At 43.5% G+C, this 27,701-nt stretch overlaps 1 protein-coding gene across 5 annotated transcripts in view; it reads right to left on the reverse strand.

The window, feature by feature from the left end:
• Positions 1-27,701, reverse strand: part of LPP (LIM domain containing preferred translocation partner in lipoma) — a 331,696-nt gene that overhangs the window by 104,984 nt on the left and 199,011 nt on the right. For all 5 annotated transcript variants that reach the window (XM_063408794.1, XM_063408791.1, XM_063408795.1 and 2 more), the window contains one exon: positions 23,993-24,667. In XM_063408794.1, coding sequence (XP_063264864.1) covers positions 23,993-24,667 — 675 coding nt within the window. The remainder of the gene's footprint in view (positions 1-23,992; positions 24,668-27,701) is intronic.

Below are 27,701 nucleotides of genomic sequence, written 5' to 3' on the forward strand. Positions count from 1 at the left end.
TTTTTAGCAGTTCCTGCAGTGGGCAGGTGTAGATTAGTTAGCCCCCACTTCAAACCCACTTTTTACAACCAGAGTGATGCACAAAGGTTTCAAGTGTGACTATGACTCAGGCTCCCCTTCAGCATGACTACTGCAATCAGATGTGGTCACAGTTGTTGGATTGGTGCTTGGTTTCGAAACTCACCATCCAAATCCATTTCTTACATTTCAAAGTGACCATTATCTTCTCACTGTTTGAAATATTGCTGACTATTGCTATGAAGCTGCAGGGGTTTGCCTGCAAGCCTCAGAAGAGCTTGTACTTGCACTTCTTTATAAAGAAGTTTCACTTCGTGGCTGCATTATCTGTCCAGCTGCCACCAGAAAATAGTGCTAAAGAAAAATGAAACTCTCTTTGCAAGTATTTATTCCTAATTTACTAAAGGCTAACAGTGACAAAACCCAAAAAAGTTGTCACTGAAACATTTCATTTACCTAGCAGCTTGAAATCTCCAGGCTGAAGATTATGTGCACACACATGCCTGTGTGTTAAGTCTTCAAATAAAGAAAATATAAAAGCTTTGCAGTTCAGTCACTGGGAGACTGTTAAGCATTCACAGCTTCATCTCTTTGCACACAAAATGTTAATGGGGCAATCATGCAGGGCTGGCTCCACAGATAATTGTTCAGGTAACAGTGGCTTTGTGGTACCCATCACTGGGTTTCAGAGGTGAGGGGCCTGTCTTGCTTCGTAGTGGATGACTTCTTGTCAGCATGTCACCTTCTCCAGGCACTTCAGGAGTTCATCACATCTCGATAACACTCTTTTTTCTCTCTGCCACTTGTTTATTAATGCCGCACACAAGGTGGTGATTCATCAGAGAAGATGAAGTGATGCTCTGCAGCAGGCAGACAGCCTCCAGTGGATCCACTGCCCTGGATGAAGTTCACTACAGGACTTTAATTCCATTCATTTATTTACTACAATTCCTGAAAGTCTAGTGCTGTTTTAAAACAAGGTAATGGCACCTCACAAAGATTCAAGCCTTGCCAAAGCAGGTCTGATTTTCGTTGTGTAAACAACATTAGAAGTTTGGAAGTTTAGCATTGAGCCTTCAGTTATTAAAATGGCATTTTTAAATAGGCATGACTAGAGAGAAATTTGCTGAACACGTTGTGAGCGTGCCTGACAGCCAGCACAGGGCAGCAGTCTGTGTTGCTCTGTGCTGTGCCACACACAGGACAGCAACTACTGCAGCTCTCAGGACAAGGGGCAGAGCTCAGGCTCTCTGGTGGGGCAATTAGTTTCCTGAGACCCTTTACCAATGACACAGAAAAGGCTTTGTAGTTTTGCTCAGTAGTTTAAAATAATCCAGCTGAGGAATTGGCAATACCAAAACCACGTGCAAATGTAGTAAAGGCTTTAGGTCTGATGTACCAGAGGTCAACGTTGTGAAATACTTTGCATTAAACTTACATTACTTCTTTCCCTTGAGCAAGCTTGCAACATCCCAATTCTACTCCTTCAGTCTGAATCTTTTTAACATATCTTCTCCATGCTCTGCTTTGGATACTAGAGTAAAGAGTTAGTGGGAGAATAAGACCAAGATTTTTCAAAAATTTAATCCCAAGTATATAGTATACATATATATGATATATAAAATATACACAAATATAGTATAGCTATAAAACCACACCCACCTGCAAAGCATGTAGGTCATGAATCCAGGCAACATCATGAAGCAAGTTGGAAATGCCACAACAGTGAAGATGGAGTCACTTGTCTTTGGGCCTAATACCAGCACAGGAAATTTTACCCTGAGCCTGCATTTCTGAACTCATCTCAGAGGAAAAGAGCATTCAGGCACTGGAGCTGGGATCCTCTGAGACAGCATGGCAAAGAGGAAAGGAAAGCTGTGCACTGTGGACACAGACAAGTCAGCACTGCTGGGTTTTTGACTAAGTGCATGCATGTTTTATGGGAGTGCTGGTCAAGCATCATCTGCAGGGAGACTGAAAAATGCAAGGACACTTAAAGGACCCCTGAAGCGACTCAATTTACTTAAGGGGAAAAAAAATTATGCTTACCATATCATAGATTAAATTTTGGCTCAACCAGAGTCAGTGGGAGTTTAGCCAAAGCCAGGTTTTGAAAATGTAATTTCTCTTCAGAGACCAGCACAACCTAGTATTGGATTCACCTCACAGTCTGATTTTATCTCTGCAGAATGGGGCTTTTTTGGTGGGTAATGCAAGACTGACTGTTCCACTGAATGAACAGTGGAACAAGATACACCAGATAACTATTGTTATAGCAGAAGATATTAATACTACGTTTAATACATTAATTTTGATAAACATACAACTGCACAACCACTATGCCACAGTTTTAAGTAACATCAGTTTTAAAGTCTGCTGAAGCTTGGTGGATGAGCAAAGCCCTGCTTTTCAAGAATAGGGAATGATACCTAAAACAACTTCAACAGTTAAAACCAGCAAGATCCATTCCTCTCTGTTAAATAGACATTTTTTCCTGAGACACACTTTTTAGATACTATTTTCAATCCAATTTTGGAATTTTATGGACCAACCTGGTGTCAGGGTGGTTGCTAAAGCAGTTATATTAGTTGTTACAATTATATCTTCCTTATACAGAAAAACTATAAACCTTCTCACTTGCTGCATAATGCTGCAATTCCTCCATAAACTCTGCCAGTCAATTCACAAAATAAAGTAAGTGTCAGTGAGAGCCACTGGCCTGCACAGAGGATGAGAATGCAAATGGCAACCAGGGAATTCACCAAACAGATTTATGGAGGAGAGTTTATGGGCTGTTATCAAAATGTCCGCAAGATTCAAACTTTCCTCAGCAAATAAAATTTGTAATTGTAAAACAAGAGTATTGCAATGGAACTTTCCACTGCAGGATGTGAAGGAGAGAAGGAAACACTGCCGCGCTCAGGGAGGTGACGCTCACCCCGACTGCCGCCCTTCAGGTCTTAATTCCCCTTCTCTAACTCCCGTGGTTAAAAACAGCCCCTGCTTCAAGTGATGCTTGGCCTCCTTTCCAGAGGAACTGGAAAATGCTCTGCCTCTCTCAGGGGTGTGAAGAGAAGCTCCTGCTCTGACCAGGAAGAAGGAATATGGACAGAATACGAGCAAGTTTGTTTCTATCTTCAATTTCTTGGACTACTGCACACTATCAAAAGTCTTTTGCTTCTTCATACCCTGCAGTTCCTCTTCAGCTGAGCTGTGAAGTTGTTTCATCAACAAACTCAATAAAAACTCTCAGTGACAAGCCTACAAGATTTATGATTTTTGTCATCTTTAAATAGACATCATAAAAAAATATATTGTCAAGTTGCTGAATTCATTTGCTGGGAATTGACACTTACTGATAGCTGCTAGTAAGGGATAATGTGGTGACCTGCTACAGTAACGACCAGATAAGAGCTGGCAGTAAACCAAAAAGGGAAAAGGACTTTAGGTCAAATATTTTCAAACTCACGTGCCTGAAGTCAAGCTTTGAAATGCATCTGTAAACACTAAATGAAAGGTCACCTTTTCTGAACTGCTGCATCCCCTCAGCCCCTAATGAAGTCAAATGCACTGTACTATGGAAAATCATACCTGGGGCTGCTTCTTTAGCAGCCAAATACAGATATGTATTTCTAATGCTGAGTGCCAGAGAGAAAAAAATTGGCCTCAAAGGAAAGAAAAAGAAGAGGGATTGCAATGTGTTATAGCTGCAGTATCATACTCTCAGTGCACAGCTATTTCTAGTGAGAAAGATCAGGTGATAACTTGTGTTTCCAACACTCGGGCCTGAGGCCTTGATTTTGTATTGAAGGAAAAAAAATCACACTTTGGCAACAAAAATGAAGATTTCCTTGTTTTGGGGAACAGAGAAGACAAGGCAGCTCAGGTCTCAAACCCTCCCAAATCCACTTCCCAAAGCACTCCACTGCCCCCATGCCAGGCCCACATTTGTTCCTATCGAACTTACCATGGAAGAAGCATCTTGACAGGGCTGGCTAAGCCATGGTACCCTCTTAGTACCACACCAGCAGGAAATCAGGTCAGGAGCCCAGCAGGTATTTGGCAGCAACACCAGGATTCCCAACTAGAAATGGCCTTTGCCAGGAGAAGTGTCTGGAAGGTCATCCCTGAGATACGCTCAATCCTGCTTTTCTGATGTGAATGGGATAGTGTCCCTGGAGAGTCTCCATCCCTCCCACACCTTGCATTTCTAAGATTCAATGAACTGAGACATCTTGGGTGACACCAAGGCACCTGGCTGTTCTCTCAAGAATGTACATTTTTGGCAGAGAGACATCCAAACTGCTCCTCTCTGCCAGCAGGAAAGACTTTTAGCATTCCCTGCTCCTCTCCATGCTAGAAATCAAGAGAGAAAGTGTAGCCAAAAAGGGAAGACAGCTGCAGTGACCTATTAGTTACATCCCTATTTCAAAAGGGAATTTCTGCTCCCTGTCCCTGCCTCTTGCCTCAGAGTCACTGAGTCCCCACTATGTTCCCAAAACTGTTGGTCAGCATTACCCCAGTTGTCCAGTATTTCCCAATGCTGCAGAACACAAGAATTAGGAAATGATACCCTGTCCCTAACAAAGGTCACAGATGCACAGAGCTGGTCTACCAAACTGCCATCCCCAAGGCATCCTTTCTGTAACACAGCCAAAAACCAGGCAGGGCAGAGACTGCCCAGCTTGGATGCTGCATTATGGAGTTGATGTCTTGTGATGGAGCAGAGTTAGGGTGGTGACCACACTGTTAAAATTTTGCTTCCAGCACATGAATGGCATATGTTGGGTGCTAAATGCTTCAGTCTGTCCCTGTAATATGATCTGAAACCCAAAGAAATCCATTGTGTCTGAATGTTTCTGCCTAATTTGCTTGGATTTGCACCGAACTCTCTGAGTATGGCTGTCAGTGCAGGACAGCAGTGACAGGCAGGGAGTGATGGATCCTCACCAAGGACAAGAGTGGATGGTGGATGTGTGAGGCTGAAGATAAACACTCAGGGGTGACCAATGGTATCCCTGGTCCCAGCCATGACAGTCCACCCAGACATCTGAACAGAGGTGGTGGCAAAAAGGAGAAGGGTGAGGACCACAGCAAAGAAGCAAATGAAGCTGCAGACAAGTGAATAAATAATGGATCCTGGGTGTTCATATACAGCCAGATAATCAGAAAGGAAAAGTATAAATGCAGTGAGCAAAGCCAAACCTACTGTAATCAAGATCAAAGACAGTATGCTTTTGTTTAGGCTTAATCCATGACATTTGGACAGATTCGGAGTAAATGAATCAAGGGGAAGGCAACAACCTTACAGGCTAGCCCAGGGAAACTGGGAAATCGGTACCAGCACCAGCATGAGTTACTGGCTGAAGAACAGCCTGGCCATGTCAAAGCTCAGGGATTGGGCAAAGGACACCTAGGAGGTTAATCTCTCTTGCAGATGGATCACAGGGGCCTGCAAGGCACAGCACTCACATATTTCAGCATGACCAACCCGGCCAGCTGCAATCCCATAAGATTTAAACAAAACGTGTCTCTTAGCCAATAGATTGAAGGTTGAGAAACCTGCGTGCAAGCCAGATGCGAGAGCCCACAGTCAGTGAAAGTTTTTATGCACCAGAGGACATGGCCAGACCCAGCTTTGGGCCTGAAATGACTGTGACGGGAGCGGAATATTTTCTCTTTTCAATGTATTGCTGTTTCCTGCACCATGTGGTTAGAACACTGCAGGTGACAGTGCAGCTGAATGCTGACACCACATACCACGAAGATTAACTTCTCATAGCTCTTCTTGGGGCTGAAACCGTGGAATCTGACCTTGGCTTTCCTCTGGTCAGTTTTAGATAATTCAACAGGGTTGCTAAATGAAGTGCAGAAATAACAGAATGAACGTCCCTTGCTTGAGACCACTGCAGTCCCTCGAGCTCAGGGCTCAGATCTAGTAGCCAAACCAAAGTGCAAACCTCATGTCTGTAAAAACTGTCTCACAGGCAATAGGAAACTATGCTTCATTAAACAGCAACTCAGCAGCTTGCACATGTGCTGTGTTTTGTAATGTAACAGATTTAGGAATAACAGTGTCAAGTTTGGAAAAGTAAAAGTCAGGAAGATTTCTCAAAGCTTTTGACAAGGGGGTTTGCAGTCATTTCCCTGTGGTTTCTTGTTTCTCTCCCACTTAACAGAGGAGATGAATCCTAGAGCTCTGTCAAAAGCCCTCACAGTCACTCTAGCCTAATTCTGAGCACTGGGGCTCCTAAGTGCTGTCCTGTGCAATAACCATTCCAAAGCTGCTTTTGTTCGTGGTAGGCACCAATCCTTAGTGTCCTGCTTTCTCTGTGTCTTCCATTCCTCAGCTGTGCTTTGCTCTGGAGCAAACAGGGCTTCTGGGCTTTCTCAATGCTTGCTCCTCCACTTTGATCTGAGTTTCTGCTTTTTCTTGCTGAAAGTTTCTGCCTCCTCTTCTTCATACAGGAAATTTTATCAATGGTTCGGAGGACAACACATTAACCTCTAGAATGACTGCCAGACCAAGACCTTGCTATCCTGTTAACATTTGTACACTTTACTTCTGTCTGTAGCCAAGGATTACAAAAAACTGAAAATGTGCAGGCTCTTCCATATGCAAGATTTCTCTGCCTTTTATTTGCATTGCAGGTGCTATAAGAAAAAAAGACAGAATATTTCTTTTGTTCTTCTAAATATTGCAGGTTCTGCAGAGTCTTTTTCATAGCCAGCTCTACAAATGGTAGAAAATGCTGTTCATGTGTGCAGCTCTGGAGAAACTCTGCATCCTTGAAAGGAGACTTTTCAAAGGGGATGCAAAACAAAGTGCTTGGCCCCTTTTTTATAACCGGTGCCAATACATCCTAGGCCAAATCACAATTGTTAATTTTCATTACAAGGCACTGTCTCCTAAGCTCTGGGCATCCCAGAACAGGCAAGAGCAGCTGGGTGTGCTTCTTTCCAAAAGCAGGTGCACAGGCACAACTTATGAATGCTGCAAGTATGCAAGAGAAAAATAACATTCCCTTTCTTGGAACTTATTTTCAGCGGTTGAACAATTCACAAAGAGAAACTGTTAGTGCAAACACTCAAAAGGTCAATCTCTAAATAAACAGAGAGAGTGATGAAAGGGGTTAGTTGTTAGAAATGAAGCTGAGATGATCATAAGTCAAAAAAAGAAAAGCAGCAAATGAAGTCAGAGCACTGTGAGCACGCTAGAAATTTTGGCAAGATCACACGTGAAGATATGAAAAGCAAAAACTACATTCCCTAGTCTGAAATGGCACATGCCTCAAAAAATTCTTTACTTTTCCCTGGGATTGTCACCTACTTTTACCCAGTTTAGGAGGATCAACAACTGGTTTTGCACTAGAAATAAGCACCAGCTCTCCCACCTAAATGCTATGTTAATACTAAAACAAAGGATGAAAACAGACGTAACTTGCACCTACTACATAAATCTTGTTTTATCTTTATGCCTGAATAGGATTTCCCTCCAAACCAGATGAACATTTCTCCCTGACAAAATAACAACAAACCATGGTGTGGAGTTTGCATTAAAAGGAATCTGTACAAAGTCAATCAAGAAAAACAAAAAACAAACAAAAAAGATGATGACAACATTAGACAAGTGATGATAGTGGAAAATATTTAGGGAAACTCTGATGATGTAAATGCTGTCTATAGGTTTCCTATTTTACAGAGTTTACTTTTGAGACTTGCTTGTTTACCAGTTATGTGGCAATGTCACATTGACTATAAATACATACTTTACAGAAAATGCAGAACTGTAGAAGTCAGAGATCAGTTCTTGGCTCTGAGGTGAAATTCAAATCTGATTATTTATCCCTGTTAAGGACTGGCTTTCCTATAATGGGCTAAGCTCCAAAGATCAGCACAGTCAAAATTTGGCTCTAGAGTTTGTAGCTTGACCCCAGGTAAACCTCAGGCAGCACCATTTGTGGTTCAAGACAAACAAATAAAAAAATCCCTTGATGTTTCTGAGTCATCACATTGCATTAGTTCAATTTTCAAAGGTGAATTTGTCTCAGTCAGTCAGAGAGCTTTTGGTGGGATTAATAAGCGCTTTGTGGCTCAAAGGTGATTTGGCACTAAGGACACCACTCCTGTGCAGGGAGGAGCTGTGTGAAAACAGCCATGTGTTCACACCAGAGCCTTGTGCAAGGCTGAGGGGGCTGTTTGCAGCTGAACTGCTTGGAGCTGGGCTCCAGCTCCTCAGAACAAGGAGAGCGCTTTGGACATTCCTGTGAATATCAAACATTGGCTAAAAGGGCAAGATGAAATCTTTCCTCACACACCAGTAAAACCTCTCTGCCATCTCACACTGTGCTGTATGTCTTGTTCTTTTCCTACTGGCACCCTTCCAGGACAGTGTAATGAGAGGACACATGGCGTGACAAGAGTAAACGATATGTCAAATACACACAGATCACCAGCCCCAGCTGAGCAAGTGCCAGTGTCCCAGACAAGCCAACAAAGGTGCTTAAGAAAGTCAGCAGCTCCATAGACACTGAATGACAACAGAAAACTCTCCAAAGCAAAGGCTGGGACCAAAACAGCTCATGCACTGGTGTGGAAAACAGCAGGTCTCTCAAGAGGCTGATCTATATACAAGGCACCAGCAGATTTGCAAATGATCCAGATAAAGAGAGCAATGGCTATATGCAGTGGCCTTCCAGAACACAAGATTGCAAAAGATGCTATGTCTAACAGTCTCTTGGTTTGGGGAAAAAATAAAAAAGGAAGGACTGCTGGTATTACTGATCAGGATGCTGAAGACACCGGAAAAGAAACAGCAATGAACTTCTGGAATTCCCTACTACTATGATATAATCAAGACAAATACTGCTGGACCAACAAAGCATCAAACACGATTTAAGTCTGGCCGTGGTCTTGACCTGTCACTTTTAAGTTAAATCTTGCTCATGCAGCGAAAGGAAAATGCTGAAGGTCAGCTCTCAAGGTGCTCAGTGCTTTCATTAGAAGCCAGACAGTTGTACAAACTCCTTGTTTCTCAGACGATGGAAGAGAGAGATGTAGAGTGAGAGGGAATATGTGCATTTGTGAATCAGCAATTACTACTGTGTGTTGTGGCAGCAGGAGAGGAAAAGCAGGGAGAGATCAAACAAGCAGGACTGGCTATGCCTTGAGCTACACTGAAAGCTTTTCTTGAGGTTTGCTCTTTCAGTGTCATCCACAGGAGGAATTTTGAGCTTGCTGCATTGTCAGACTGCCCTAGCCTTTTGACTAAGACAAGGTAGGGAATATAACCTTACATGCTGTGTGGGCAGCGCTGTCCCTTAATAAACAACACAACCAAAGGATTAATTGAGATAATGTTTTACTGAAGGCGGCTGGTGACCTCTGGCTGTCCCCTTTCCCTTGTGCTCTGAAACAAGCAGACAAGGCAGCTGCGCTCTGCTGAGCAAACACACACACACTCAAACCCACCCTGTCTGCTCTGCTCACTGCCCTGTGCCTGTGCATCCCAGCCAGGGAGGCAATGTCATTCCAAAGCAGCACTTGAAAGACACCAGGACTTCAGCTCCTAGGCTTACCAGTGGTGCCCAGCAGCTCCCAGGAGGGCACACAGACATGGACCCTTCCCTCAGAGATTCTCTGAGAGCCCAGTGAAGCAGGATCCAAGGAAAACCAAGAGGCTCACTGAAATTTGGATTTGGTGATTTGGATGGCCTCACACAAAACCCTGCAAACCTTACAGGTGCCATTACAACTTCCCCTTTTCAGGGGAAGCACAGACCACTGCGTGTCAAAACCTCTGGGTTCACTTCCCCCACTTCAACACCACTTTCTCTTTGGACTTGAGCTTATTAACTAACCCAAACAAGGTTTGGTTTTTGCATCTGTATGGTCACCACTGCCTGTTCAGATGCATTCTTATGGTCCTTCACTGCTTGCACACAGTAATGTCCATGCTTCTTCCCTTGGGGGAAGATTTAGTGATCCCACCAGAGTTCCTAGGAAAGGTGAATGAGCCATGAATCCCTCATGCCTGGGGCAAACAGGTCGATGAAGGAAACCCCCTTTCACCCCTGGGGTTTATCCACAGTAAAGCCCAGGGAAAAGGAAGGTAATACAGGGTCCAAGCTGTCAAACCAAGCTGGCAAATTCTTTGATCAAGTATGCTAAAGGCTGACATTAGGCCACTCAAGTATCATGTTTTGATTAAAAACAACTCATCGCACATATTCAGCTGAAGGCTGTAGGAGTCAGTCCTCAGCAATTTAAACTTCATGAATAGGAGGCACAAAAGAGCAGAAATCGTGGATGATGAACCAACACTGAGGACATGGGTAGAACTCTAGAAGTGTTATTACCCAGCTGATATTTGTCTATACACATGTGCATGCATTTGGGTGTTAATATCCCACAACAAACCTCCAATTAAACATATGTCAGCAATTGCCAAGTTGCTTCTTTTTGTCAGGTAGGCTTTTGTATTCATTCTTGTACTCCCACAATTTATGAGTCCTTATGGTTCTCCCAGCACTCAAATCTCTTGAGCTCCTACCAATCTAGATCTACTCAGTGGCAATCACACAGGTTTGAGGAAAGTCACACACCTTGGCCGAGGAATTGCAGTCTCCTGCAATTCAAGTGAAAAATCAGTGTTTGGGAAAGAAAGGCATCTGCAGAACAGCTGAGGCAGATATGAGCTGATATGACACCATGAGTAATAAACTCTCATCACTAAAAGCTCGGTGTAGCTGCCTTGCTCACTGTCATCACAATGCTCTGGACGCTGTATACTGACCCTTGTATATATTCATCACTGAGGAGGAGTGAACAGCTGCCTCTTGTGTAGAGTGTAAGAGAAGCAGGAGAAAAAACTTTGTCCAAGAAAAATAGTATGTGAGATTCAGAGATATCCTTCTGGGAAAAATCAGGAGTAGAGGGCTTTGAAAGAAAGCTTAGGAAGAAATGTATATCTGTAAAAATAGCCCAAGTTTTCAACATTATTTCTGCTTTGTATCTGTGGGGATGCATGTTCATAACAAACTCTCCTGATACCCACCTCTGCTCTCTACCTATACTGCCAACAGTCCCTCCTGATGAGGTTCACATCACTGGTGTCTGTTCAGAAACAACCCAAATCACTCACAGCCCACTCTGAATGCTGCAGCAAACCTCCCCAGAAGAGGATGGGTTTCCACTGCAGGGTGTCATTTACTTGAGCTGTTCTGTTACAGCACTCTTCTTTTTTCTTCTTTACAAGACCTCACACAGGGATATCTTCCTATATGTGAAGTAAAATCTCTGTTTGCTTAGAGACAATGTCTTACGAAAGAAAGTATTGAAAAATGTTAAGGCTGGTAACCAGCAGGGATAAGGTGTTGATTCCCCTAGAGCTAGCCATAAAGTCACTGTTGTACCAGAAACAGTTCAACGTGTAATTGTTTTAGGCAGGCAGGAAATAAGAGAACACAAAAGGCTACTTTACGATTTACTCAGTCTCCTGGCTGTTGCTTGAGAACCTCAGATGACAATACTATGTTAGCCTCTGTTCTATACTCCCAGCTGTTACTAAATCAACAGAGTTGCTCCAAAGTCAATCGCTGCTATAGTGACATCACTCTGGTCCAATATACACACTGCAAAATGAAAACCTGTACATTACACCTCAAGAGCCTTCTTAGGATAGCTCAAACTCACTGCTAAAATGTTATTCTATACAAATTCTGTATATGTGCTTCATATATGAGGTGTCATATCTGCTGTGGCTCTTTTGGATGTCTGCTTGTTTCCATTCCTGGTTTCTCATCTCATTCCAGCAACAGCTGGAATTACTGTACAGAGATAGCCTGACTCCAGCTGCAACACAGCTCCTTCCATAAATGAGTTTGTTTTAAAGCCTTCTAAAACCAAATGGAGCATAATGTGGCCACCAAATGTCTGATAAACCATCCCAGACTGAAGACCAAAGGAAACTGGTTGAACAATCCTGAACACTGGGCAACAACATTTATCCTCTTCCTCATTTCCCACATTTTTTGCATCTGGTTCCCCATAAAACATGCAGATGCTTCAGAACAGGAAAGCTCAGGATGTCAGTAGTCATGCCTGGTCTCACTGGCCCTTCCCCATGCTTGGCAACAAACTAAAACAGGGACTTAAGCCATGGAGAGGCACTGCATATTTCTGCTCACACTCAGCACGTGGGAGAGTGAGCCACATTCATCCTAAATCCCACCAAAGCTCTTAGATCCAGACAAGGTCACAGCTCTGCACTGCTCCTCAAGGAATGTATATACCTTACTTTCCTAATGTTGACTTACTCATAAAACTGTATGGCTTGATTAAATAGCTCATTCTCCACCTCTGAGGGAACCTTTTTTATCTGCCTGGAACAGGTCCTTGCTTTCTGTCTGTCACCAAGGGAGGAGAAAGCCATGGGGCTGCTACCCATGTGAGCCTGGCTGAGTTACTTTATCCCTCTGTGAGTTTGGGGAAATGACCATAATAGCACAATATTGCCATAAGCTTTTCAGAGGCTTTGTGAAGAATTTAGTTGAGATTCATAAGAGAGCTCTGACAATATAAAACACTACATAAATGCTAGAAGTTAACTGTTTTTAATAGCCACAGATTTAAGAGATCTTTCTTTCATTTCTGTACAAAGGTGCAGAAATATCCTTCATTTCAAATAACCACTGTGCCTGCTGTGAGAGGCTCTGCACATGATTTTCATTGCCTTTCACACAGAAAATAGGAACACTGCTTTGCATTTATAGACTTTAAAACTAATTTGCAGACAATCAAGTCTCGAATCCCCCACTGTGATACAGGAGGTAAACATTATACCTGCCTCAGAGAGGAAACTAAGAAGGAAAAAGGTTAAACCATCAAGTCTAAAGCCAGAAAGGAGACATTTGAGAAATCAGGCATGCTAGTAAGGTCTATCTATACGCACAATTGCTCACTTGTTCTTCTTACTGAACAGTTAACTCTTCTGCTCTCAAGGTTCTAAACATCAGGGTGCACATTCCACATGGCGAGAGTGGCCAGGACATTTATCTGTATTACCACCATATTTAATCTTCTGCAGATACATCTGTTGACCACAGAGTGTGCCTGGAATTGCATGAGGCCATTTATTCCATTTTCTAATGTGTGGCAGTAGAAAATTGTTGACGACTAAAAGTTAACCAAACACTTATTTTTAGAACCCAAGTCCAACGTTATAGTGTCTGGACTAGTAACTACCCATTTCTCTGACATTAAGCCACATGAGAAAATTGCTAGAATGATAGTATTTCCAGGGCATATTGAGTCACTGTCCAACATCTAAATTGGGAAATAATATAATTTCTCAGCAACTGGCAGCACAGTGGGAGGCAAAGCTTGCAGGAACTCATCTTGTTCCTGCAGGTTTTTACTTTAAAACAGGTTCCTCATCACTAGGCATGGGGTGTTTTTAATTTCTCAATGATAGAAAAACAATTAGGTTCTATGGTATTGAATTCTTGGCATTATCTAGCATTTAGAACAACTACTAAGCATCCTTAGCAGAATTATAATGGTGATAACCAGGGAGCAGCAACAGCAGCACTGTGGAGACTCAAACATGTATCACTCTCTAATCTGATCCCTCCTAGAGAATGTGCTATGGTCCCTACCTGGAGGCTCTTTCTGACCAGTCCTTGGAGAGAGATTCCTATGAACCTCAACCCTGCTTACAGGAGGAATTCCCAGCCCAGGTAAGACCATCTTGGCTTGCTTCCTCAACAGCCCATGGGAATGCTAACGTGAAAGAATAAAAAAGTCTCTATGGCAATGGGTTTTTTTGCCTTTTTTCATTTGCATACAATTATTTTTCTTCCTTGGACGTGGAGGCTCCACATAATGGATTTAAGCTTCTGACAAAAGACTTCCAGATCAAGGGAAGTACAGCTCAGAAGTAATTTGCTGATGCTTGGGATCTGCACGCTGAAAGCCACAGATCTCCTGTCCAGGATAGCCTCTCTCCTCGAGAGGAGAAGCTGCTTACGGTGCCTCACTTAATAATTAACTCCTAAATGGAAGCAGAAGGGTTGACGAGGGTGATCAAGGTTTAGGACTGCATGTCTTTGTATCCTTTCTAAAAGGAGAAACAGATGTTTCCAACCACACAAATTTCCATTCCACAAATCTCTTCCTCTGGCTGTTACCTTGAGGCAGTGACTTCCAAATGCTGTATTAAGAAACAAACAAATTAATTGTTTTGCTGGAAGGTTCAAGAGAGAGTCGGGGCAGAGTCAGAGGTTGAACATATTCTCTCACACAGCAGCTCAGAAGGCAGAAGACAGCATTGGAAAATCCTGTTCTAATACTGCTTTTTTGCTGGTAATCAGGGTCTCCACCACTGCCAGTTCAATTGGAGAAGAGCCCTGGAAATTCTTCTGCTTTGTCAGCGACATGGTCTCAAGCAAAGCCCTGTCTAATCTGTCAAAGTACAGTCTGGATGCTTTCACTAGCATTAATTTAAATTTCTAAGCAAACATCAGACCCTACCAACTTGTGTAATGGTGAAGAAGTTAATTTTATCAGAGATGTTTGGGTTTCCTCCCTTCTTTTGTCTCCCACTTTAAATTGATGTCATTTTGATTTAAAAATTAAAAGAAAAGGGAGAAGGCATTTTTGAGTGCTGCCTGCAGATATGCATGTGTATGCTTTTTCCATCTTTTAACTAACAAACAGGAGGGGGAAAGAAGTTAATTTTGCTAGCAGCCTGCTGTGATATAAATAAAAATAATAGGTACATTCACAGATTTTGAACTTTTTACAGCCGCTGCTGCAAAAAGCAATTTTAATTTATAACCACGGATTCTTGCAAAACATATAACGAAGACATAATAAAATGGAATGTTTATCCTGTGGCTCCCATTAGACCTCTTCCGTTCAATGGTTGTAACTAATGACTTGTTTTTCCACTGTTGTATTGGAAGCCTTATTATTGGGCTGCACAGAGCATACCTTATTTGATTTCCCTAGCAAGGTCTGCACCTCTTGCTGAAGCCTGCAATTAGATGTTCATGAAGTAATATTAAAAAGCTGCATAATCACATCTGTGGTCAAAAATTAAAAAAAAAAAAAAAAAAGAAATAAGCCAGTAACAAGCCAGCTCTGTTTGTATAATATCATACTGAGTACAATAGACTAATGTTCACTCCACTGCATGTGTCCTTTTGACTAACAACTTCTATCTGACAACCTTTTTTTGGCAACAGAACACATTGTACTTTTTGGATAATTGACTGTGGAATATAATGTTGTTTATTCAAAAGCAGGTCACTCAGAACTGAGCTTCTCAACTTCTACCTTTCTTATCTTCATACTGTTTAAATTTATGCTGCATTTCTTTTAATTACACATATGAGTTTAATTGGTGTTCTGTATTCGTTCAGTAGAAGGTGACCTGATGGTGAAATGTACAGAAAGGTGGGTGGGAAGCTGAATTCAGATTTGAAAACTATTTGGACATATTTATTGGTGAGCAACCTCACAAAGGATCAAACACAAGCACACGCACTCCCAACACCCTCTGGTACCTATAGGGCCGTGTTTGCCTGCAGTACAACTGCATTATTTCTCTGTACTGAAAAATCTACTAGAAAGACTCATCCACCACTTGCTCAGTGATCTGGAAATTCTACAGCAGCAAAAGGCTAATTTTAAGCCTAAGCCTTGGAGGACAAAAACCCTGAGGGAAAGTGATGTAGAAACACGTAAAAGTTGTGAAAAATCTAGATGACGGGAAATGCAGTTGAGAAAATGGGTTCAGGAGAAAGTTTTAACTGAAGTATTCAAATGAGGTCGTGCAAGAATTTACGTGTTTCTAAAGCATGTTTTTGGGATGCAGCCTGTGGAAAGATAAGTCACAAGTAAGTATTGTATAATAGGAGGGGGAATGGATTTTGATGCAGCAAGGAAAAGAAAAGCAGCCTTCTAACACAAGCTGAAGAAAGAGATGCAGGGCACCTTTCTGATGCTGATCATCAGATCAGGAAAACACAATTGTCATCTTTGAGCCGGCAAGATACACATGAAACAGAAGTTTAAAATAATACAAATGTTGCAGGGCACTTCTTCACAGAGACTTCTTCTGTTGGCCAACTTGGACTGCAAAATAAAACCCACCAGGCTTCCTGCTGACAGCCTAGAAGGAATCCAGCAGTGACATACACACAGCAGGAGCTTCCCTACCCACTAAGGCCATTTTTCCCCATGGAAAAAGCATGAATTTTCATTTTAGGTTCTATCACAGCAACAACAGAAAAGAAAGATTCATTTAATAAACAACCAGCTCTCACGAAGCTGGAGGAAACCCCTGAAAAAAAGATTCTTCAGATGTCAGTAAAGTAGAGTCTAACCAGGCAATAATAGGATGAAAACCATGACAGCTAACCTGCTGTATATTATAGCTCAGCTGTGGTTCCATTTTACTGATGACTAAACTAATCCTAATAAGTCAGGTTAAGTTACAGCCGACTCATTTGAGGAAATTTTGTTTGTTTGTTTAGAAAAATATTTAATTGGAAGGACAAATGATACTGACAGTAAGAATAATTCATCTGCCTGTGCTGGTGCTAAACCACACTGTGGAAAATCCTTGCTAATGCTAATTGATCAGCTAACAGCTGATCCACTCTTCCAATTTGTTTTGTGGAGCTGACTTTAGATGGCCCATTTCAATCTGGACTATTTTGAGGAGCCATGTGAAACTAAGTCACTGCCCTATTAGTGTGGATAAAGAGGCACATGAATATTACTCTGCTACAAGCAAGATGTAGTTCATCTGATATTTTTTCAGCAGAGAGAATACACTGCGTCTCGAACAAAGAAGAAAATGTGACTGGAAAGTTTAGAGCCCTTAAATTAATTCCCTAGACAAAAAGTTGAGGCATCATACTCATAATATCATGTTATGTAACTTGCTGTGGAGCCAGGCAGCTACTAAGTGAAATACTATGAGTTATAAAAACAAAATATTGTTGTGAAAACAATTTTACAGCTTTATAATTCACTATTATTTTCATTTAAGAACAAAACTGACAGTGTAATTGCAGATTCTGTTTGCCTTGCAGGAGTTCTTCTAGCCTGTGATAGGAAACCTCTTCTTTTTTTTAAAACTTTTTTCCCCCAAAGGTTGCTATTAAATTTACTATATTGTGTTTCTTTATAGTTATTCAGAAGTAAATCTTAACAGGAAGCCCATTATGTGGAGGCCAAAGTTAGTTTAACACCAGAACATTTATGATCAGTAAATGTAACCATATATTAGCAATTGCTTCATACCATTATTCTTGGATGAAACAAATATTATATCAGAAGACGTTACACTTTGTAATCTTTACAACTGAATATCTATTTTTGGTGGATCCTACACGGCTGGCACTGCTCACTGTGAATCATGATAGTTTTCTAACTTGCCTGCTTATTCAAGTACTAGGCTCAAGAGCCTATCTATGCACAACCATCCCTATCCATGGAAAAATGATTTAATGATTTTTTTTAAACTGTGCACAGCCCCCTACACAAAGTGGTGCTTCAGTAACAAACCATTACTATATTATCCATATGTGTGCCATTAAAAACTGGATTAAGACTGCAAATGTGCTTCTCAGAGGTCAGTGGGGAAAACCACCCAAATATAGGAAGATCCACTCCAAATGACATGGCCAAAATAGGACATCACCCAAAGCATCAGCTATGTTGTCACTGTGTTGTAGGCATAGTGACCTCTCTTAACACTGGCATTACCATCAGGTCATAAGCCCAAAGAGTTTCACACCAGCAGGACAGCCAGAGACCTTCTCACCTCAAACAGATGAGCCACCAAATGATGCCAGGATGCTCCACATCTCCTTGTTCTGCTCAACTCTCCTATCAATTGGTGCCTAACCTTGGACAAATTTCTCTACCCATTCTGGTTTTGGCTTCATTGCAATAAACTTGACAATGACACAGAGGTCATCTAACAGAAGAAAAGCTTCCTCACACGCTCTGGCTTTGAAAGAATTGCCATGGGGCTGGACCCGAGTGTATTTTACAATGGAAGGAATCAGCTCCTCCAGTAATCAGCAGCATCATCACACACAACAGACAGAGTCTGCCTGCAAATTAAGTGGCACTCACTTTTATGGGTGCTGCTTTCTGTACTGAAAGTTGTAAACCTTGTAGCAAGGCCAACCATCCTTGTCTCATCATGCTACAGACCAGGCTGCCCCTTAGAGAGCTGAGCTCGGACAAGCCCCAGTGACTGGAAACCAGGCAGCCTCCCCATCTGATGCTATCTAAGTATACACCCACTGCATCTTACCACCTCAGACCCAAAATTCTGATGTTAGCCTCTAACACAGTCTGGCAGGATCTCTCAAGGTAGACACTTGGTTATCAAGAGTTAACCAGCACAGAAACAGAGCCCTTGATTAACTTCAAGGTTACCCCATGCCTTATCATGTGTGGAGGCATTGTCCTCAGCTTATTTTAAGAAGGAGCAAGAAAGAACATCCAGGTATTATGTCAAAAGCCTCTTTCTCAATTATTCCTCTTATATTTCTAACCCATTGTGGCTGACTAAAGGCTAAAGCTGCAAAAGCTGCATCCTGAAGCTGTAAATTTAAGTTGGTTTTTCAGTATATACTGACCTGACTTACTCCTGTAACTGCAGGCTCCCTGTTATCTTTAACTTCAAGGTAATTGTTTGGCAACTCTTTGTTTCATTATTTCAGGAAAACAATTCAAATATATGATGCCTAAGAGAAAAAAACTGATTAATTGCTCTGTCATCAGTTGGTTCCTGCTAGTATATGGAGTGCTTAAATAATAAAAATATAATACAAAGAACAAAGAGTAAAGTTCTTAAATGAACATGTTAAACACATTTTGTGCCAAGAATTGGGCTCTTTCAGAAGTCTAGGGTATAAACCAGACTGTGTCGAATTCCTGCAGTCAGAATAAGGACACCATTCTGAAAACACCTCTTTGCATCTCTTGCCAGCACCTATTCACCTGAAAAAACCCAAAGATTTTCATGCAGAGATTTATAAAAACTTGAAGAGAAACACATCATTCTCAATGCCACAGCATCCCAAGTCTTGGGCTTCTCATCTTATTGTTAGACAGAACTGCCTTCTTTCTCCTCCTCCTCCTTTTAACAGAAGCAATAGTATTTAATTTAATCCACCCAGAAGCAATGGCAGAGTAAGCAGCTGATGTACAGCTAGTGCTGGTTAGAACTCTGAATTACTGTTTTGTGAAGAATGTCAACATTTTGACATTTGTTGCTATTCTCAGGGTAGAAAGGAACTGCATATTCATCTGGAAATTTTGAAATGTCACACTGAACTCGCAGATTCAACTCTGAATTTCAGAATTTCACCTTCTATTTCATTTTACATTAGCTTTCAGTCTTTTTAAATTCATTAAATGCCAAAGTAGACTATTTTAAATAATCCTTTTTAATTTTACTTTGTTTTGCTTTATTTGAGCATATTAAAACTATGGGAAGCCACTGTCCCATACTGACAGAAAACCAACTTCAATCATCATTTGACATTGTCTCCAAATTCCACCCATTGAGAATTTTTTATATGTGACTTTTGTGAAGAAGACTTTTGGGTGAGAAGACGCTTTGGGGGAGGCAAGCAATGCAAAGCAAGCTGCCTGCCTTTCTCCACAAGTCAAAAGCAACACTAGGAAGGAATATATCCTGTGACAGCAGAAGGGAATCTGGCAGATTGCTTTTATTCATCTGCAGAGAAGGAAAAATTTCTAGTTACTAAATTAACAGCAAACAGCAAGAGAATTAGTCTCAGTTCAAACGCAAGTGCCGGAGGTATCTCCTTTATGTGAGTGATGGCAGACTGCAAAAATTATTAAACTAGGACAAGAGAGGTGCATCAGTCACAGCGAAGGGCACTGGTGAGCACACATTTCTGAGGCAAAGATGAAACTTCCAAGCAAATGTCTCCATCACAGGTATTAAATCAGTGGAAAAACTGACAAAAGCTGTGTAAAATGAGAAAACAGTGAGCCGTCACAGTCCCTTTTGGGCACTGCAAGCTGCATGAGACCATGTCAGGGCTGGGTGCAGCAGCAGCAAAGAAATCACCTCCAGCAGTGCGGAAACCACGCGGTGGCTGAGGTCTGCTAGTCACGAGCGGCCACCGCCACCTAAACCACGCCACAAGCATGAGCTGCCTCATTAAATCCTCCTGCTTTGCAGTTGTCTCCCTGCTTTTCGTGGTGCTCACCTGGAAAGCTGTGCAAAACTGAAGGGCTGTCTGAAGAGGAGGCCATGCTCCATATGCACTGGTGCCTCTACAGGTGTGAACGGGGATTCCGGGACCCGTGGCTGACCATGCTGAGGAACTCGGGCACTTGTGCCATGTCTGGGAGAACAGACACAGCTACCAAAGGGAGATTGCTCCCTTTCTCTTTCCAGCAAATCTGCAGCAAAGGAACGTGGATTTGGATGCTGTACTAAATCAGAGTTACAAGACACTTCTGTCCTCACCAAATTGGTAAATTGCTCTCAAGAGATCAATGTTTTTGTTAAGATTTCTATCATTTTGGACCAGGGCCACAAAGCTGTCTCAAATGGCTTCAGTGGTAGCTAGTCTACATGTTGAAAAGGTGAAGGTTCCTTTAGGAAGGAATGTACTTCCCAAAGCCTGTGACTAGAATCAGGAGAATAGCTGGGATCTGAGATCCAGGAAGAACAGATCTCCCAGAGCAACCCCCCAAATATACCACGAGATACATGAAGTCCCAAAAAATCCACGAATCCACTTGGGAGATATGATAGTGTCTCAAAAATGCTCAAACATGACCAAAATCAGTGGAGCTAGACCTATTTGGAGGTATGAGAACTCAACAAGGGTTTTCAGTGTCTTAACCAGTCCAGCACAGAAACATTTGGTGATAGGTGAGCTAGTCAATGGTAGGGGTTTACCAGTCCTGCTTTGGCCACAGGGCAAAGTTCTGGGAATACTCCACGTCAGAAACTGGCTTTGTCATATGTCTACTATGGACACCTTGGTGCCAGAAATGAGTGTCCCTAATGAGCCACCTGGCCTTGTGCCCTCTGCCCTTTGGGAGAGGAGAAGTTAAGACAGAGGCTTCAGATTTTGACTTGGTCTGAGCAGGCACAGCAGGAGTATGACAGGAGCCAAACGGTCTCATGAGAACTCAGGAGAACGCTGCTGCTGCTCCTACAGAAGTCCCCACCACCCACCATCCAGAAAAGAAAGCCCCTGAGGTTTTTTGGCTGTTGAAGCACATGAAGGTTTAAATGAGGACAGGCACTCCACCAGATCATTTCCTAACTAGGACTTGGGCACTAATGCTAGGCAGGGGCTGCAAACGACTAAAATGCCCAGAGGCTTCACATGCATGACTCTCACTCTGTAAGTGGCCCTAGCACAGAACGCAACGTGGAATTGTGTGTGAGTAAAACTCATTGTTTTCAGCAGGCTTTAAGAACCAGTACAGATTATTTGCTGTTCCCATACCAATCCAGATTTATTTTGGATCAGCAGCGACTTCAACATGATTAGTACACAGCAAAAAACACAGAGCCACAGTGTCATGAACCTCTTTGTAGCCAGAATGCCAAATAGAAACCTTTTTTTTTTATTTTACCCTTTAAAAACATGAAACAAATTTAATTAAAAAATTTGGCTCTCACAGGAGGATCATGGTATATTTTAGAATTAAGGACCATGAACTCTTAATCTCAGATGGATTTGCTACAACATCCTTAATAATTTGCACACAAACTGTGTTCAGGATTAGGCTTGCACTTTTCTGAATACATTTAGAAATTGTTCGATATTTTAAAATCATTCCCTTGCAAGAAGAAAAACTCCTAAAGGTCATCTTACGTTTTATGTGGTATGTATTAAAGCTTCTTACCCGTTCTGTCTCCTTAACTGAAAGATTTCAAATCAACCTTGAAAAGGCAAAACACAACCAAATGCAGAATCGTGTGTGTGTAGGAAAAGACGTTAAAATTCACACAAAAGCAAAGTCAAATTACGTGACAATTCTCCCTAACAGATATCTGGCTCTAACACAGCCTTCTTGTTCCCTTTTAAATAAAATAATTCCCGAAGTCGATTTATGAATGAATTGTTCTGAAAAAGAAGAGAACAGCACATGGTAAGGCTGGACAACACTGCTTTAAAGGCAAAGCCTGTCACCTGTCATATGTTACAGAAGATCTGTAAGCTCAAAAGTGAAATAGGTAAGAAAACAGCTATTTAGCAGGCTGGAAGAGAAAGTTTCTGGAGGGATTTATCATCAAGCAGATGATAGCCTGTTCTGTGGAAGAACTGAAATTATTTTTTGTAGAGATACTTATGAAGTATTTCTGCATGTGTATTAGCAAATGCCACGTGCACACACACCAACACGTATATATAAATATATATAGGCATACATGAAACCCCAAACTTGAGCTAAATTAAATTGTCCCTCCAGCTTTGTAATGCAAATGAGACTAACAGGCTTGTGCTGTTTGTGGTTCAAGATGATTTGCGTTTCCATAGAGATGCTGACTGAACTACAGTTTTTAAATTTTTTATATATATAAGCCTACTTGTATCTATAAAAGTCTAAATATGGATCTGCTGTACCTCAGCATTTCCTCAGTGACTCCACTGGAACCACAACAATTTACACCAGTTAAGGCTATGTGCAAATTTTGTGTCTTTCACTACTTTTCAGTCTAAGCTCTATACCAAGTACCTGCAGAGCTGAGAGTTTATTGCTTCTCTCCCTGCTTCAAAGCTTCTTGTTAAGGAACGGGAAGAAAAGAGAAAAAGCAGCTTCTTAGCTGCTAGTATATACTATTTCAAGGACTTCCATAATTTCTTGCCCTCTCTAAACTGCCTCGAGAAACATTTTTGCCTTTCAAAGTTCCCCCTGTCAGGAAACCTGGAATTCAGGAACGACCATATGTGTGCTGTTAGAGAAGGAAATGACAACGGGACAGGCTTTCTGTTATGTATAGAAGCTTTTTCCCCTTTCCCTGTGAGCACCCACAAACTCAAGAGCATGGATGTGCCAAGGTGGGCCTGGGCAGCAACAGCATCATTGCCTCCCTGCCTCCCCCTTTGTAGAACCTCAGCTCATCATACACTGTGAGGGCCCCACAAAGCTAAAACACCTCCGTCCTCCCAGAGCCACATTAGAGACGTCCACCAGCAGAAGTGACAAAAGCCAGGCAGGATAAGCTTGGGCAGAGAAACCAGGCAGACCCTCTTTAACTTTCTATTTCAAACTGACTTCACTTAGTGAGGTCCAGGCACTTTTTGAAGTGGATGGGGGCCACCCCGTGTACCAGCATCGGAGAGAAAAACCAGAGCCGAGCTCTGTGGGGACTCATTTCCATGTGGTTTCAGTGATAAGTGATCTTTGAACAGTGACACACTAGAGGACAACCTCCGCAATCACGCTGAACCACAGTCAAAACCAGCCTCTCGTGTACCTCCCATCTGCCTGAGGACAGGCAGGACTAGCTGTTGAACCAGGCATGTCCACAAGCACATGAAGCAGCTGATACCCAACCTCTCACTTTATCTTGGGAGGGTCCAGAAGAAAAGACTCCAGTTCAGCAATGCCTTACAGAGGCATGTGCAGGGAGCTCCTTGGGCAACAGCATGTCACAGGGACAAAGCCTCCCTTCCTCCCGTGGGCTAACACCATGCTTCCATCTGTGACACCATCTTGCCATTTGAGGCTGACGGTTTTTCTAAGCTCCTGCAGAGGCTCTTTCCAAAATTGATGAGAGTTCCCCATTTCCAGCATTTAAGAAGCCAGGTAGGGAGACCTGGCCCACACTTCTGATAGCACCACCTTAACCCCCACCACCTTTCAGGGAGCGTCGCAGGCCACGCTCAGCCATGTGGCTCTCCCAGGAATGCCAGTGACCACTGGCATCTCTTACCTTCTGCTGCAGGGCGGGCGGCTGCGCAGCCAGCACCGGGTCAGTGATGTAGGTCTTCTTGGTGCCCGGTGGCTGGTAGAGCCCAGGGGCAGCCTGGCCCATGGCGTTACTGGCAGGATACGCCGGCTCGGCCTTCCAGGAGCTCTGTGGCACGTAGGGCGCTTCGGAGCCATTCCTGCCGCCGTAGCCGCCGTAGTAGGGGTCCTGGTAGCGGCCCTGCGGAGGCGCGTACCCGTAGGCGGGCTCGGCGGGCCGGCCGGGGGGAGGCCCGTAGCCGTAGCCGGGCCCGTGGGGCTGCGGCGCTCCGTACTGGGGGGCGGCGGGCTGGCGGGCCGGCACCGGGGCGTAGGGCTGGCCGGGCCCCGCGCCGCCGTAGTGCCCGGGCTGCGGGCTGGGCGGCTGGTAGTGCGGGCTGGGCTGCGCCGTCCGCACCTGCACGTTGAAGGCCGGGCGGCTCGGCGTGGAGGCCGTGGCGTAGGAGGCCGGCACCGGCTGCGGCTTCAGGGTGCCAACGGGAGTGACCGGGATGGGCGCCGGCTGCCCCGGGCCCTTGGCAGTGGACTTCTTGGTGGCAGTGAGGGGAGGCTGGTTGGGGATGATCATCCGCTTGTGGCTGGTGACAGGAGTGGACACAGACGGGGTGGCGGCAGTGGAGCTGCTTGAGGTGCCAGAGCCCTGGAGAGCAAGGAGAGAGACACAGGGTCAGCAGGAGGGGCACTGGGTCGAGCAACGAGGGTGGAAATGGGGGTTTACAGAAGCATCTGTGCAGCAACTCAGACTGCTTAGGAAAGCAAGAATAACCTAGGGCCATGCGTTATAGACTGGTAATAGCAACCTTCCCCTGCTCTGACAGAACAGGGACGGCGCCGCAGCAGCCCAGCACAACTGCCGTGCACGGCATTTCATCTCTCCTTGGAGGCTTCTCCTCCGCCTCCAAACAAACAAACAAATTAAAAAGTGATACATGCAAAAAAAAAAGGGATACTCTCTAGAGGATAATTAGGGAAAACCCCATGCATTCCTGTGAAAATGAGGTCGTTGTGAAAAAGAGAGACAATGAGATTATAGTCTCTATGGAGATATGAAATTCCTCCAGTCCCTAGAGCACTTGGAGGGTTCTGCCCCAATACAGGAACTCCTTTAACCACACAGGAGGCAGCAGGTTGGGATAGCCTGCAAGCAAGCCTGTAAGAATGAACTCTGATCAAAGCAAGTCACTGAGGTGTCCCTACGCTGGCTGTACTGATTGAAAACCTGGAGTGACCCCAGAAAAGTTGAATGCTTCATTAAAAGGCAGAAAGCAGGTCAGGACTTCCAAGAGCTTCAGAAGTCAGCTCCTACCATGGCAGCCATGTAACCCTGCACCGGTGCCCCAGGCACAGCAATGCTGGGGCAGCCAGGAAAGAGGATCACAAATGCTGCTGCTGCTTCCTGCAATTTGGCCACAGAATAAAGCTTTGGTGCAGTGACGCTGTTTAATAGGCATCGTACATCCTTCAGTCTAATGTACTTGTTTGTCTGGCTTACCTTGCACTTAAATGTTCAAAAACACTAGAGTGAAAGACATCTTTGTTAAAGAGCTAACAATGTGAAATAGTTTCTGAAGAACACTGACAAACACTCTTTATGTCTTTTCACTAAATCAAAGAAGAGCTAACTTGAATTTCCAAAGTTTAGGATTAGGTAAAATTTCTTGATTCTCTATTTTCCTTCATTCTAAAAGAGTACCTGAATTTTGTGCCTTCTGCAGAGAAATGCATTGAAGTGAAGACATGCAGTTTGATTGCACTTAACACCATAGTTACATGAGGTTGTATCTAATTCCAGCTTTCTGTACCAGGCTTGATCTCATCCATGATCTGCTTGATCATCTACAAGTTCACAGCAGCCCAAAGGCAGACCAGCTCAGCCTTCACCCATGCTTATGTGCACTCTAAGGCTTATGTGCCACCTTTAAATGACCAACCTAGTATCTGTCCCCAGGCGTTCCTGCTTTACGCAGGTACCCTGACCTCCACCTACTGCTCCAGCACCCTCGTGCTGGGGAGAGCTTGGTGAGGGCTCCTCAGGACATGCACGAGCTGTACTGGGGCCAGAGAAATCCTGTGCCTGGTCAGCAGGTGGCGGCAATTAATTGCTGCCAAACCTCCCAGAGGGGGGGAACTTCAGCCACCCTGAGCCTCCAAGGGTTCCAAACTCATCCTCTGTACGGGCTGGGAGAAACTCATCCTCTGTACAGGGTGGCTGTGTCTGCCAACATTCGGTAACCACCTCATCCAAAGAAAAAGAAGATAAGTGCAAGCCACTCAGCTTCTAGTGCACAGCCTACAAGCAAGTCTACCCAAGGGATAAGGAAGCTCTACCACCCATCTGGCAGCTCTTCCCTGGTGATGTGCAAATACTTTTTTGCTGATGCACTGGTAAAGACCTTACTCTTGCAGTCACATCTTCAGGGCAAACATCCCACAAGGAAACACTATAAATCAGCAAAAACCCCCAGGCAAATAAGAGCATCAGTCTGTTTTGAGAGGTGTAAAAGGTGTGTATTCAGAAGTGGCGAATAATAAGGCAGCAAACTTCTGCTGGAGGAAAAACATCTCAATGTATTCACACTCTGACCTCGCTAACAGATCCATGACATGGCAGCACATAGACAGACTGAAGAGATTTTGAAACTGAGAGCAAGGAAGAGCTGAAGCGTGTCTCAGTTGAACTGCAAGGGCAGAGACAGGTTAAGGGTCCACAGCTCTCCATTAATACTGCCTGATTCTTCTACTTCTGAAACACTTGAGGAGAAGCCAGCACTCCTCCATCCCCGCATTAGAACACAACTGCACCACCACTCATTGCTAGCAAGAAAACTTGTTTTCTATCAAAATTGTTTTCCTATGTCTGGTTGGTATTTATGCCTGGGAGTGCCAGAAACTTTCCCATTTCCTCACCTATTTCATTCTAGTAAATTATAGCAGCTGGTCCACTTACTGTAATGGGATAAAAGGCCCACAATGCAGCACTGTGTAATTACCACCAGAAAAGCATTATTTTTCCATGTGAAGAGGCAGGAGGTAGATAATGTTATAAAGACAATGGCCTGTCTGGGGGAGGGGGAAAAACCAAACCAAAGCAACATAGGTAAGCCCTATTCATACATTCTGTATTTCTGAATGCAGACTTTGGAAGCAGGTCATGGCAGACACTACTAAAGCTCTTCTGATCCCATCTCAGGAACTGGGGGACTTCAATCTTACACATAAACATCCACATAACGCTTCACTTAGTGGGCTGATGCCAGTCTCCTCCCTGGACTGGAATACACCTTATGAATGAATGACAAACCCCTCTTCCAAAACAACCCCAAACCCTCACAATCTGTGGACTGGTACTGAGCAGCCCCTGTGTTTGACACTGCAGAAGGGATGAACTGGGAGTATCCCCTCCTGCACCAGAATCCAGTGAAGGAAGGTGGCAATTTGGGGGAGAAGAGCCCAAACTTTGCTTTCAACTCCACAGCAAAGGCCCAAGCTAACAAGTACTGGCTGCATTGTGGCACCAAACCACAGGCTGCCTTGAGGAGGAGGAAGTTTGCATCAGTAGGAGTCCCCAGAGGCGCCCTTCGTGACTCATTCTGAATTCCTCTGAGGGCACTGGGCAAGTGTGTGTTGAAAGCTGGGGTTTAGTGGGGGGAGGTGTAAGCCTAGCTGATGTGGTG

The sequence above is a fragment of the Prinia subflava genome, chromosome 11 (assembly GCF_021018805.1).
Source record: "Prinia subflava isolate CZ2003 ecotype Zambia chromosome 11, Cam_Psub_1.2, whole genome shotgun sequence".
NCBI lineage: Eukaryota > Metazoa > Chordata > Aves > Passeriformes > Cisticolidae > Prinia > Prinia subflava.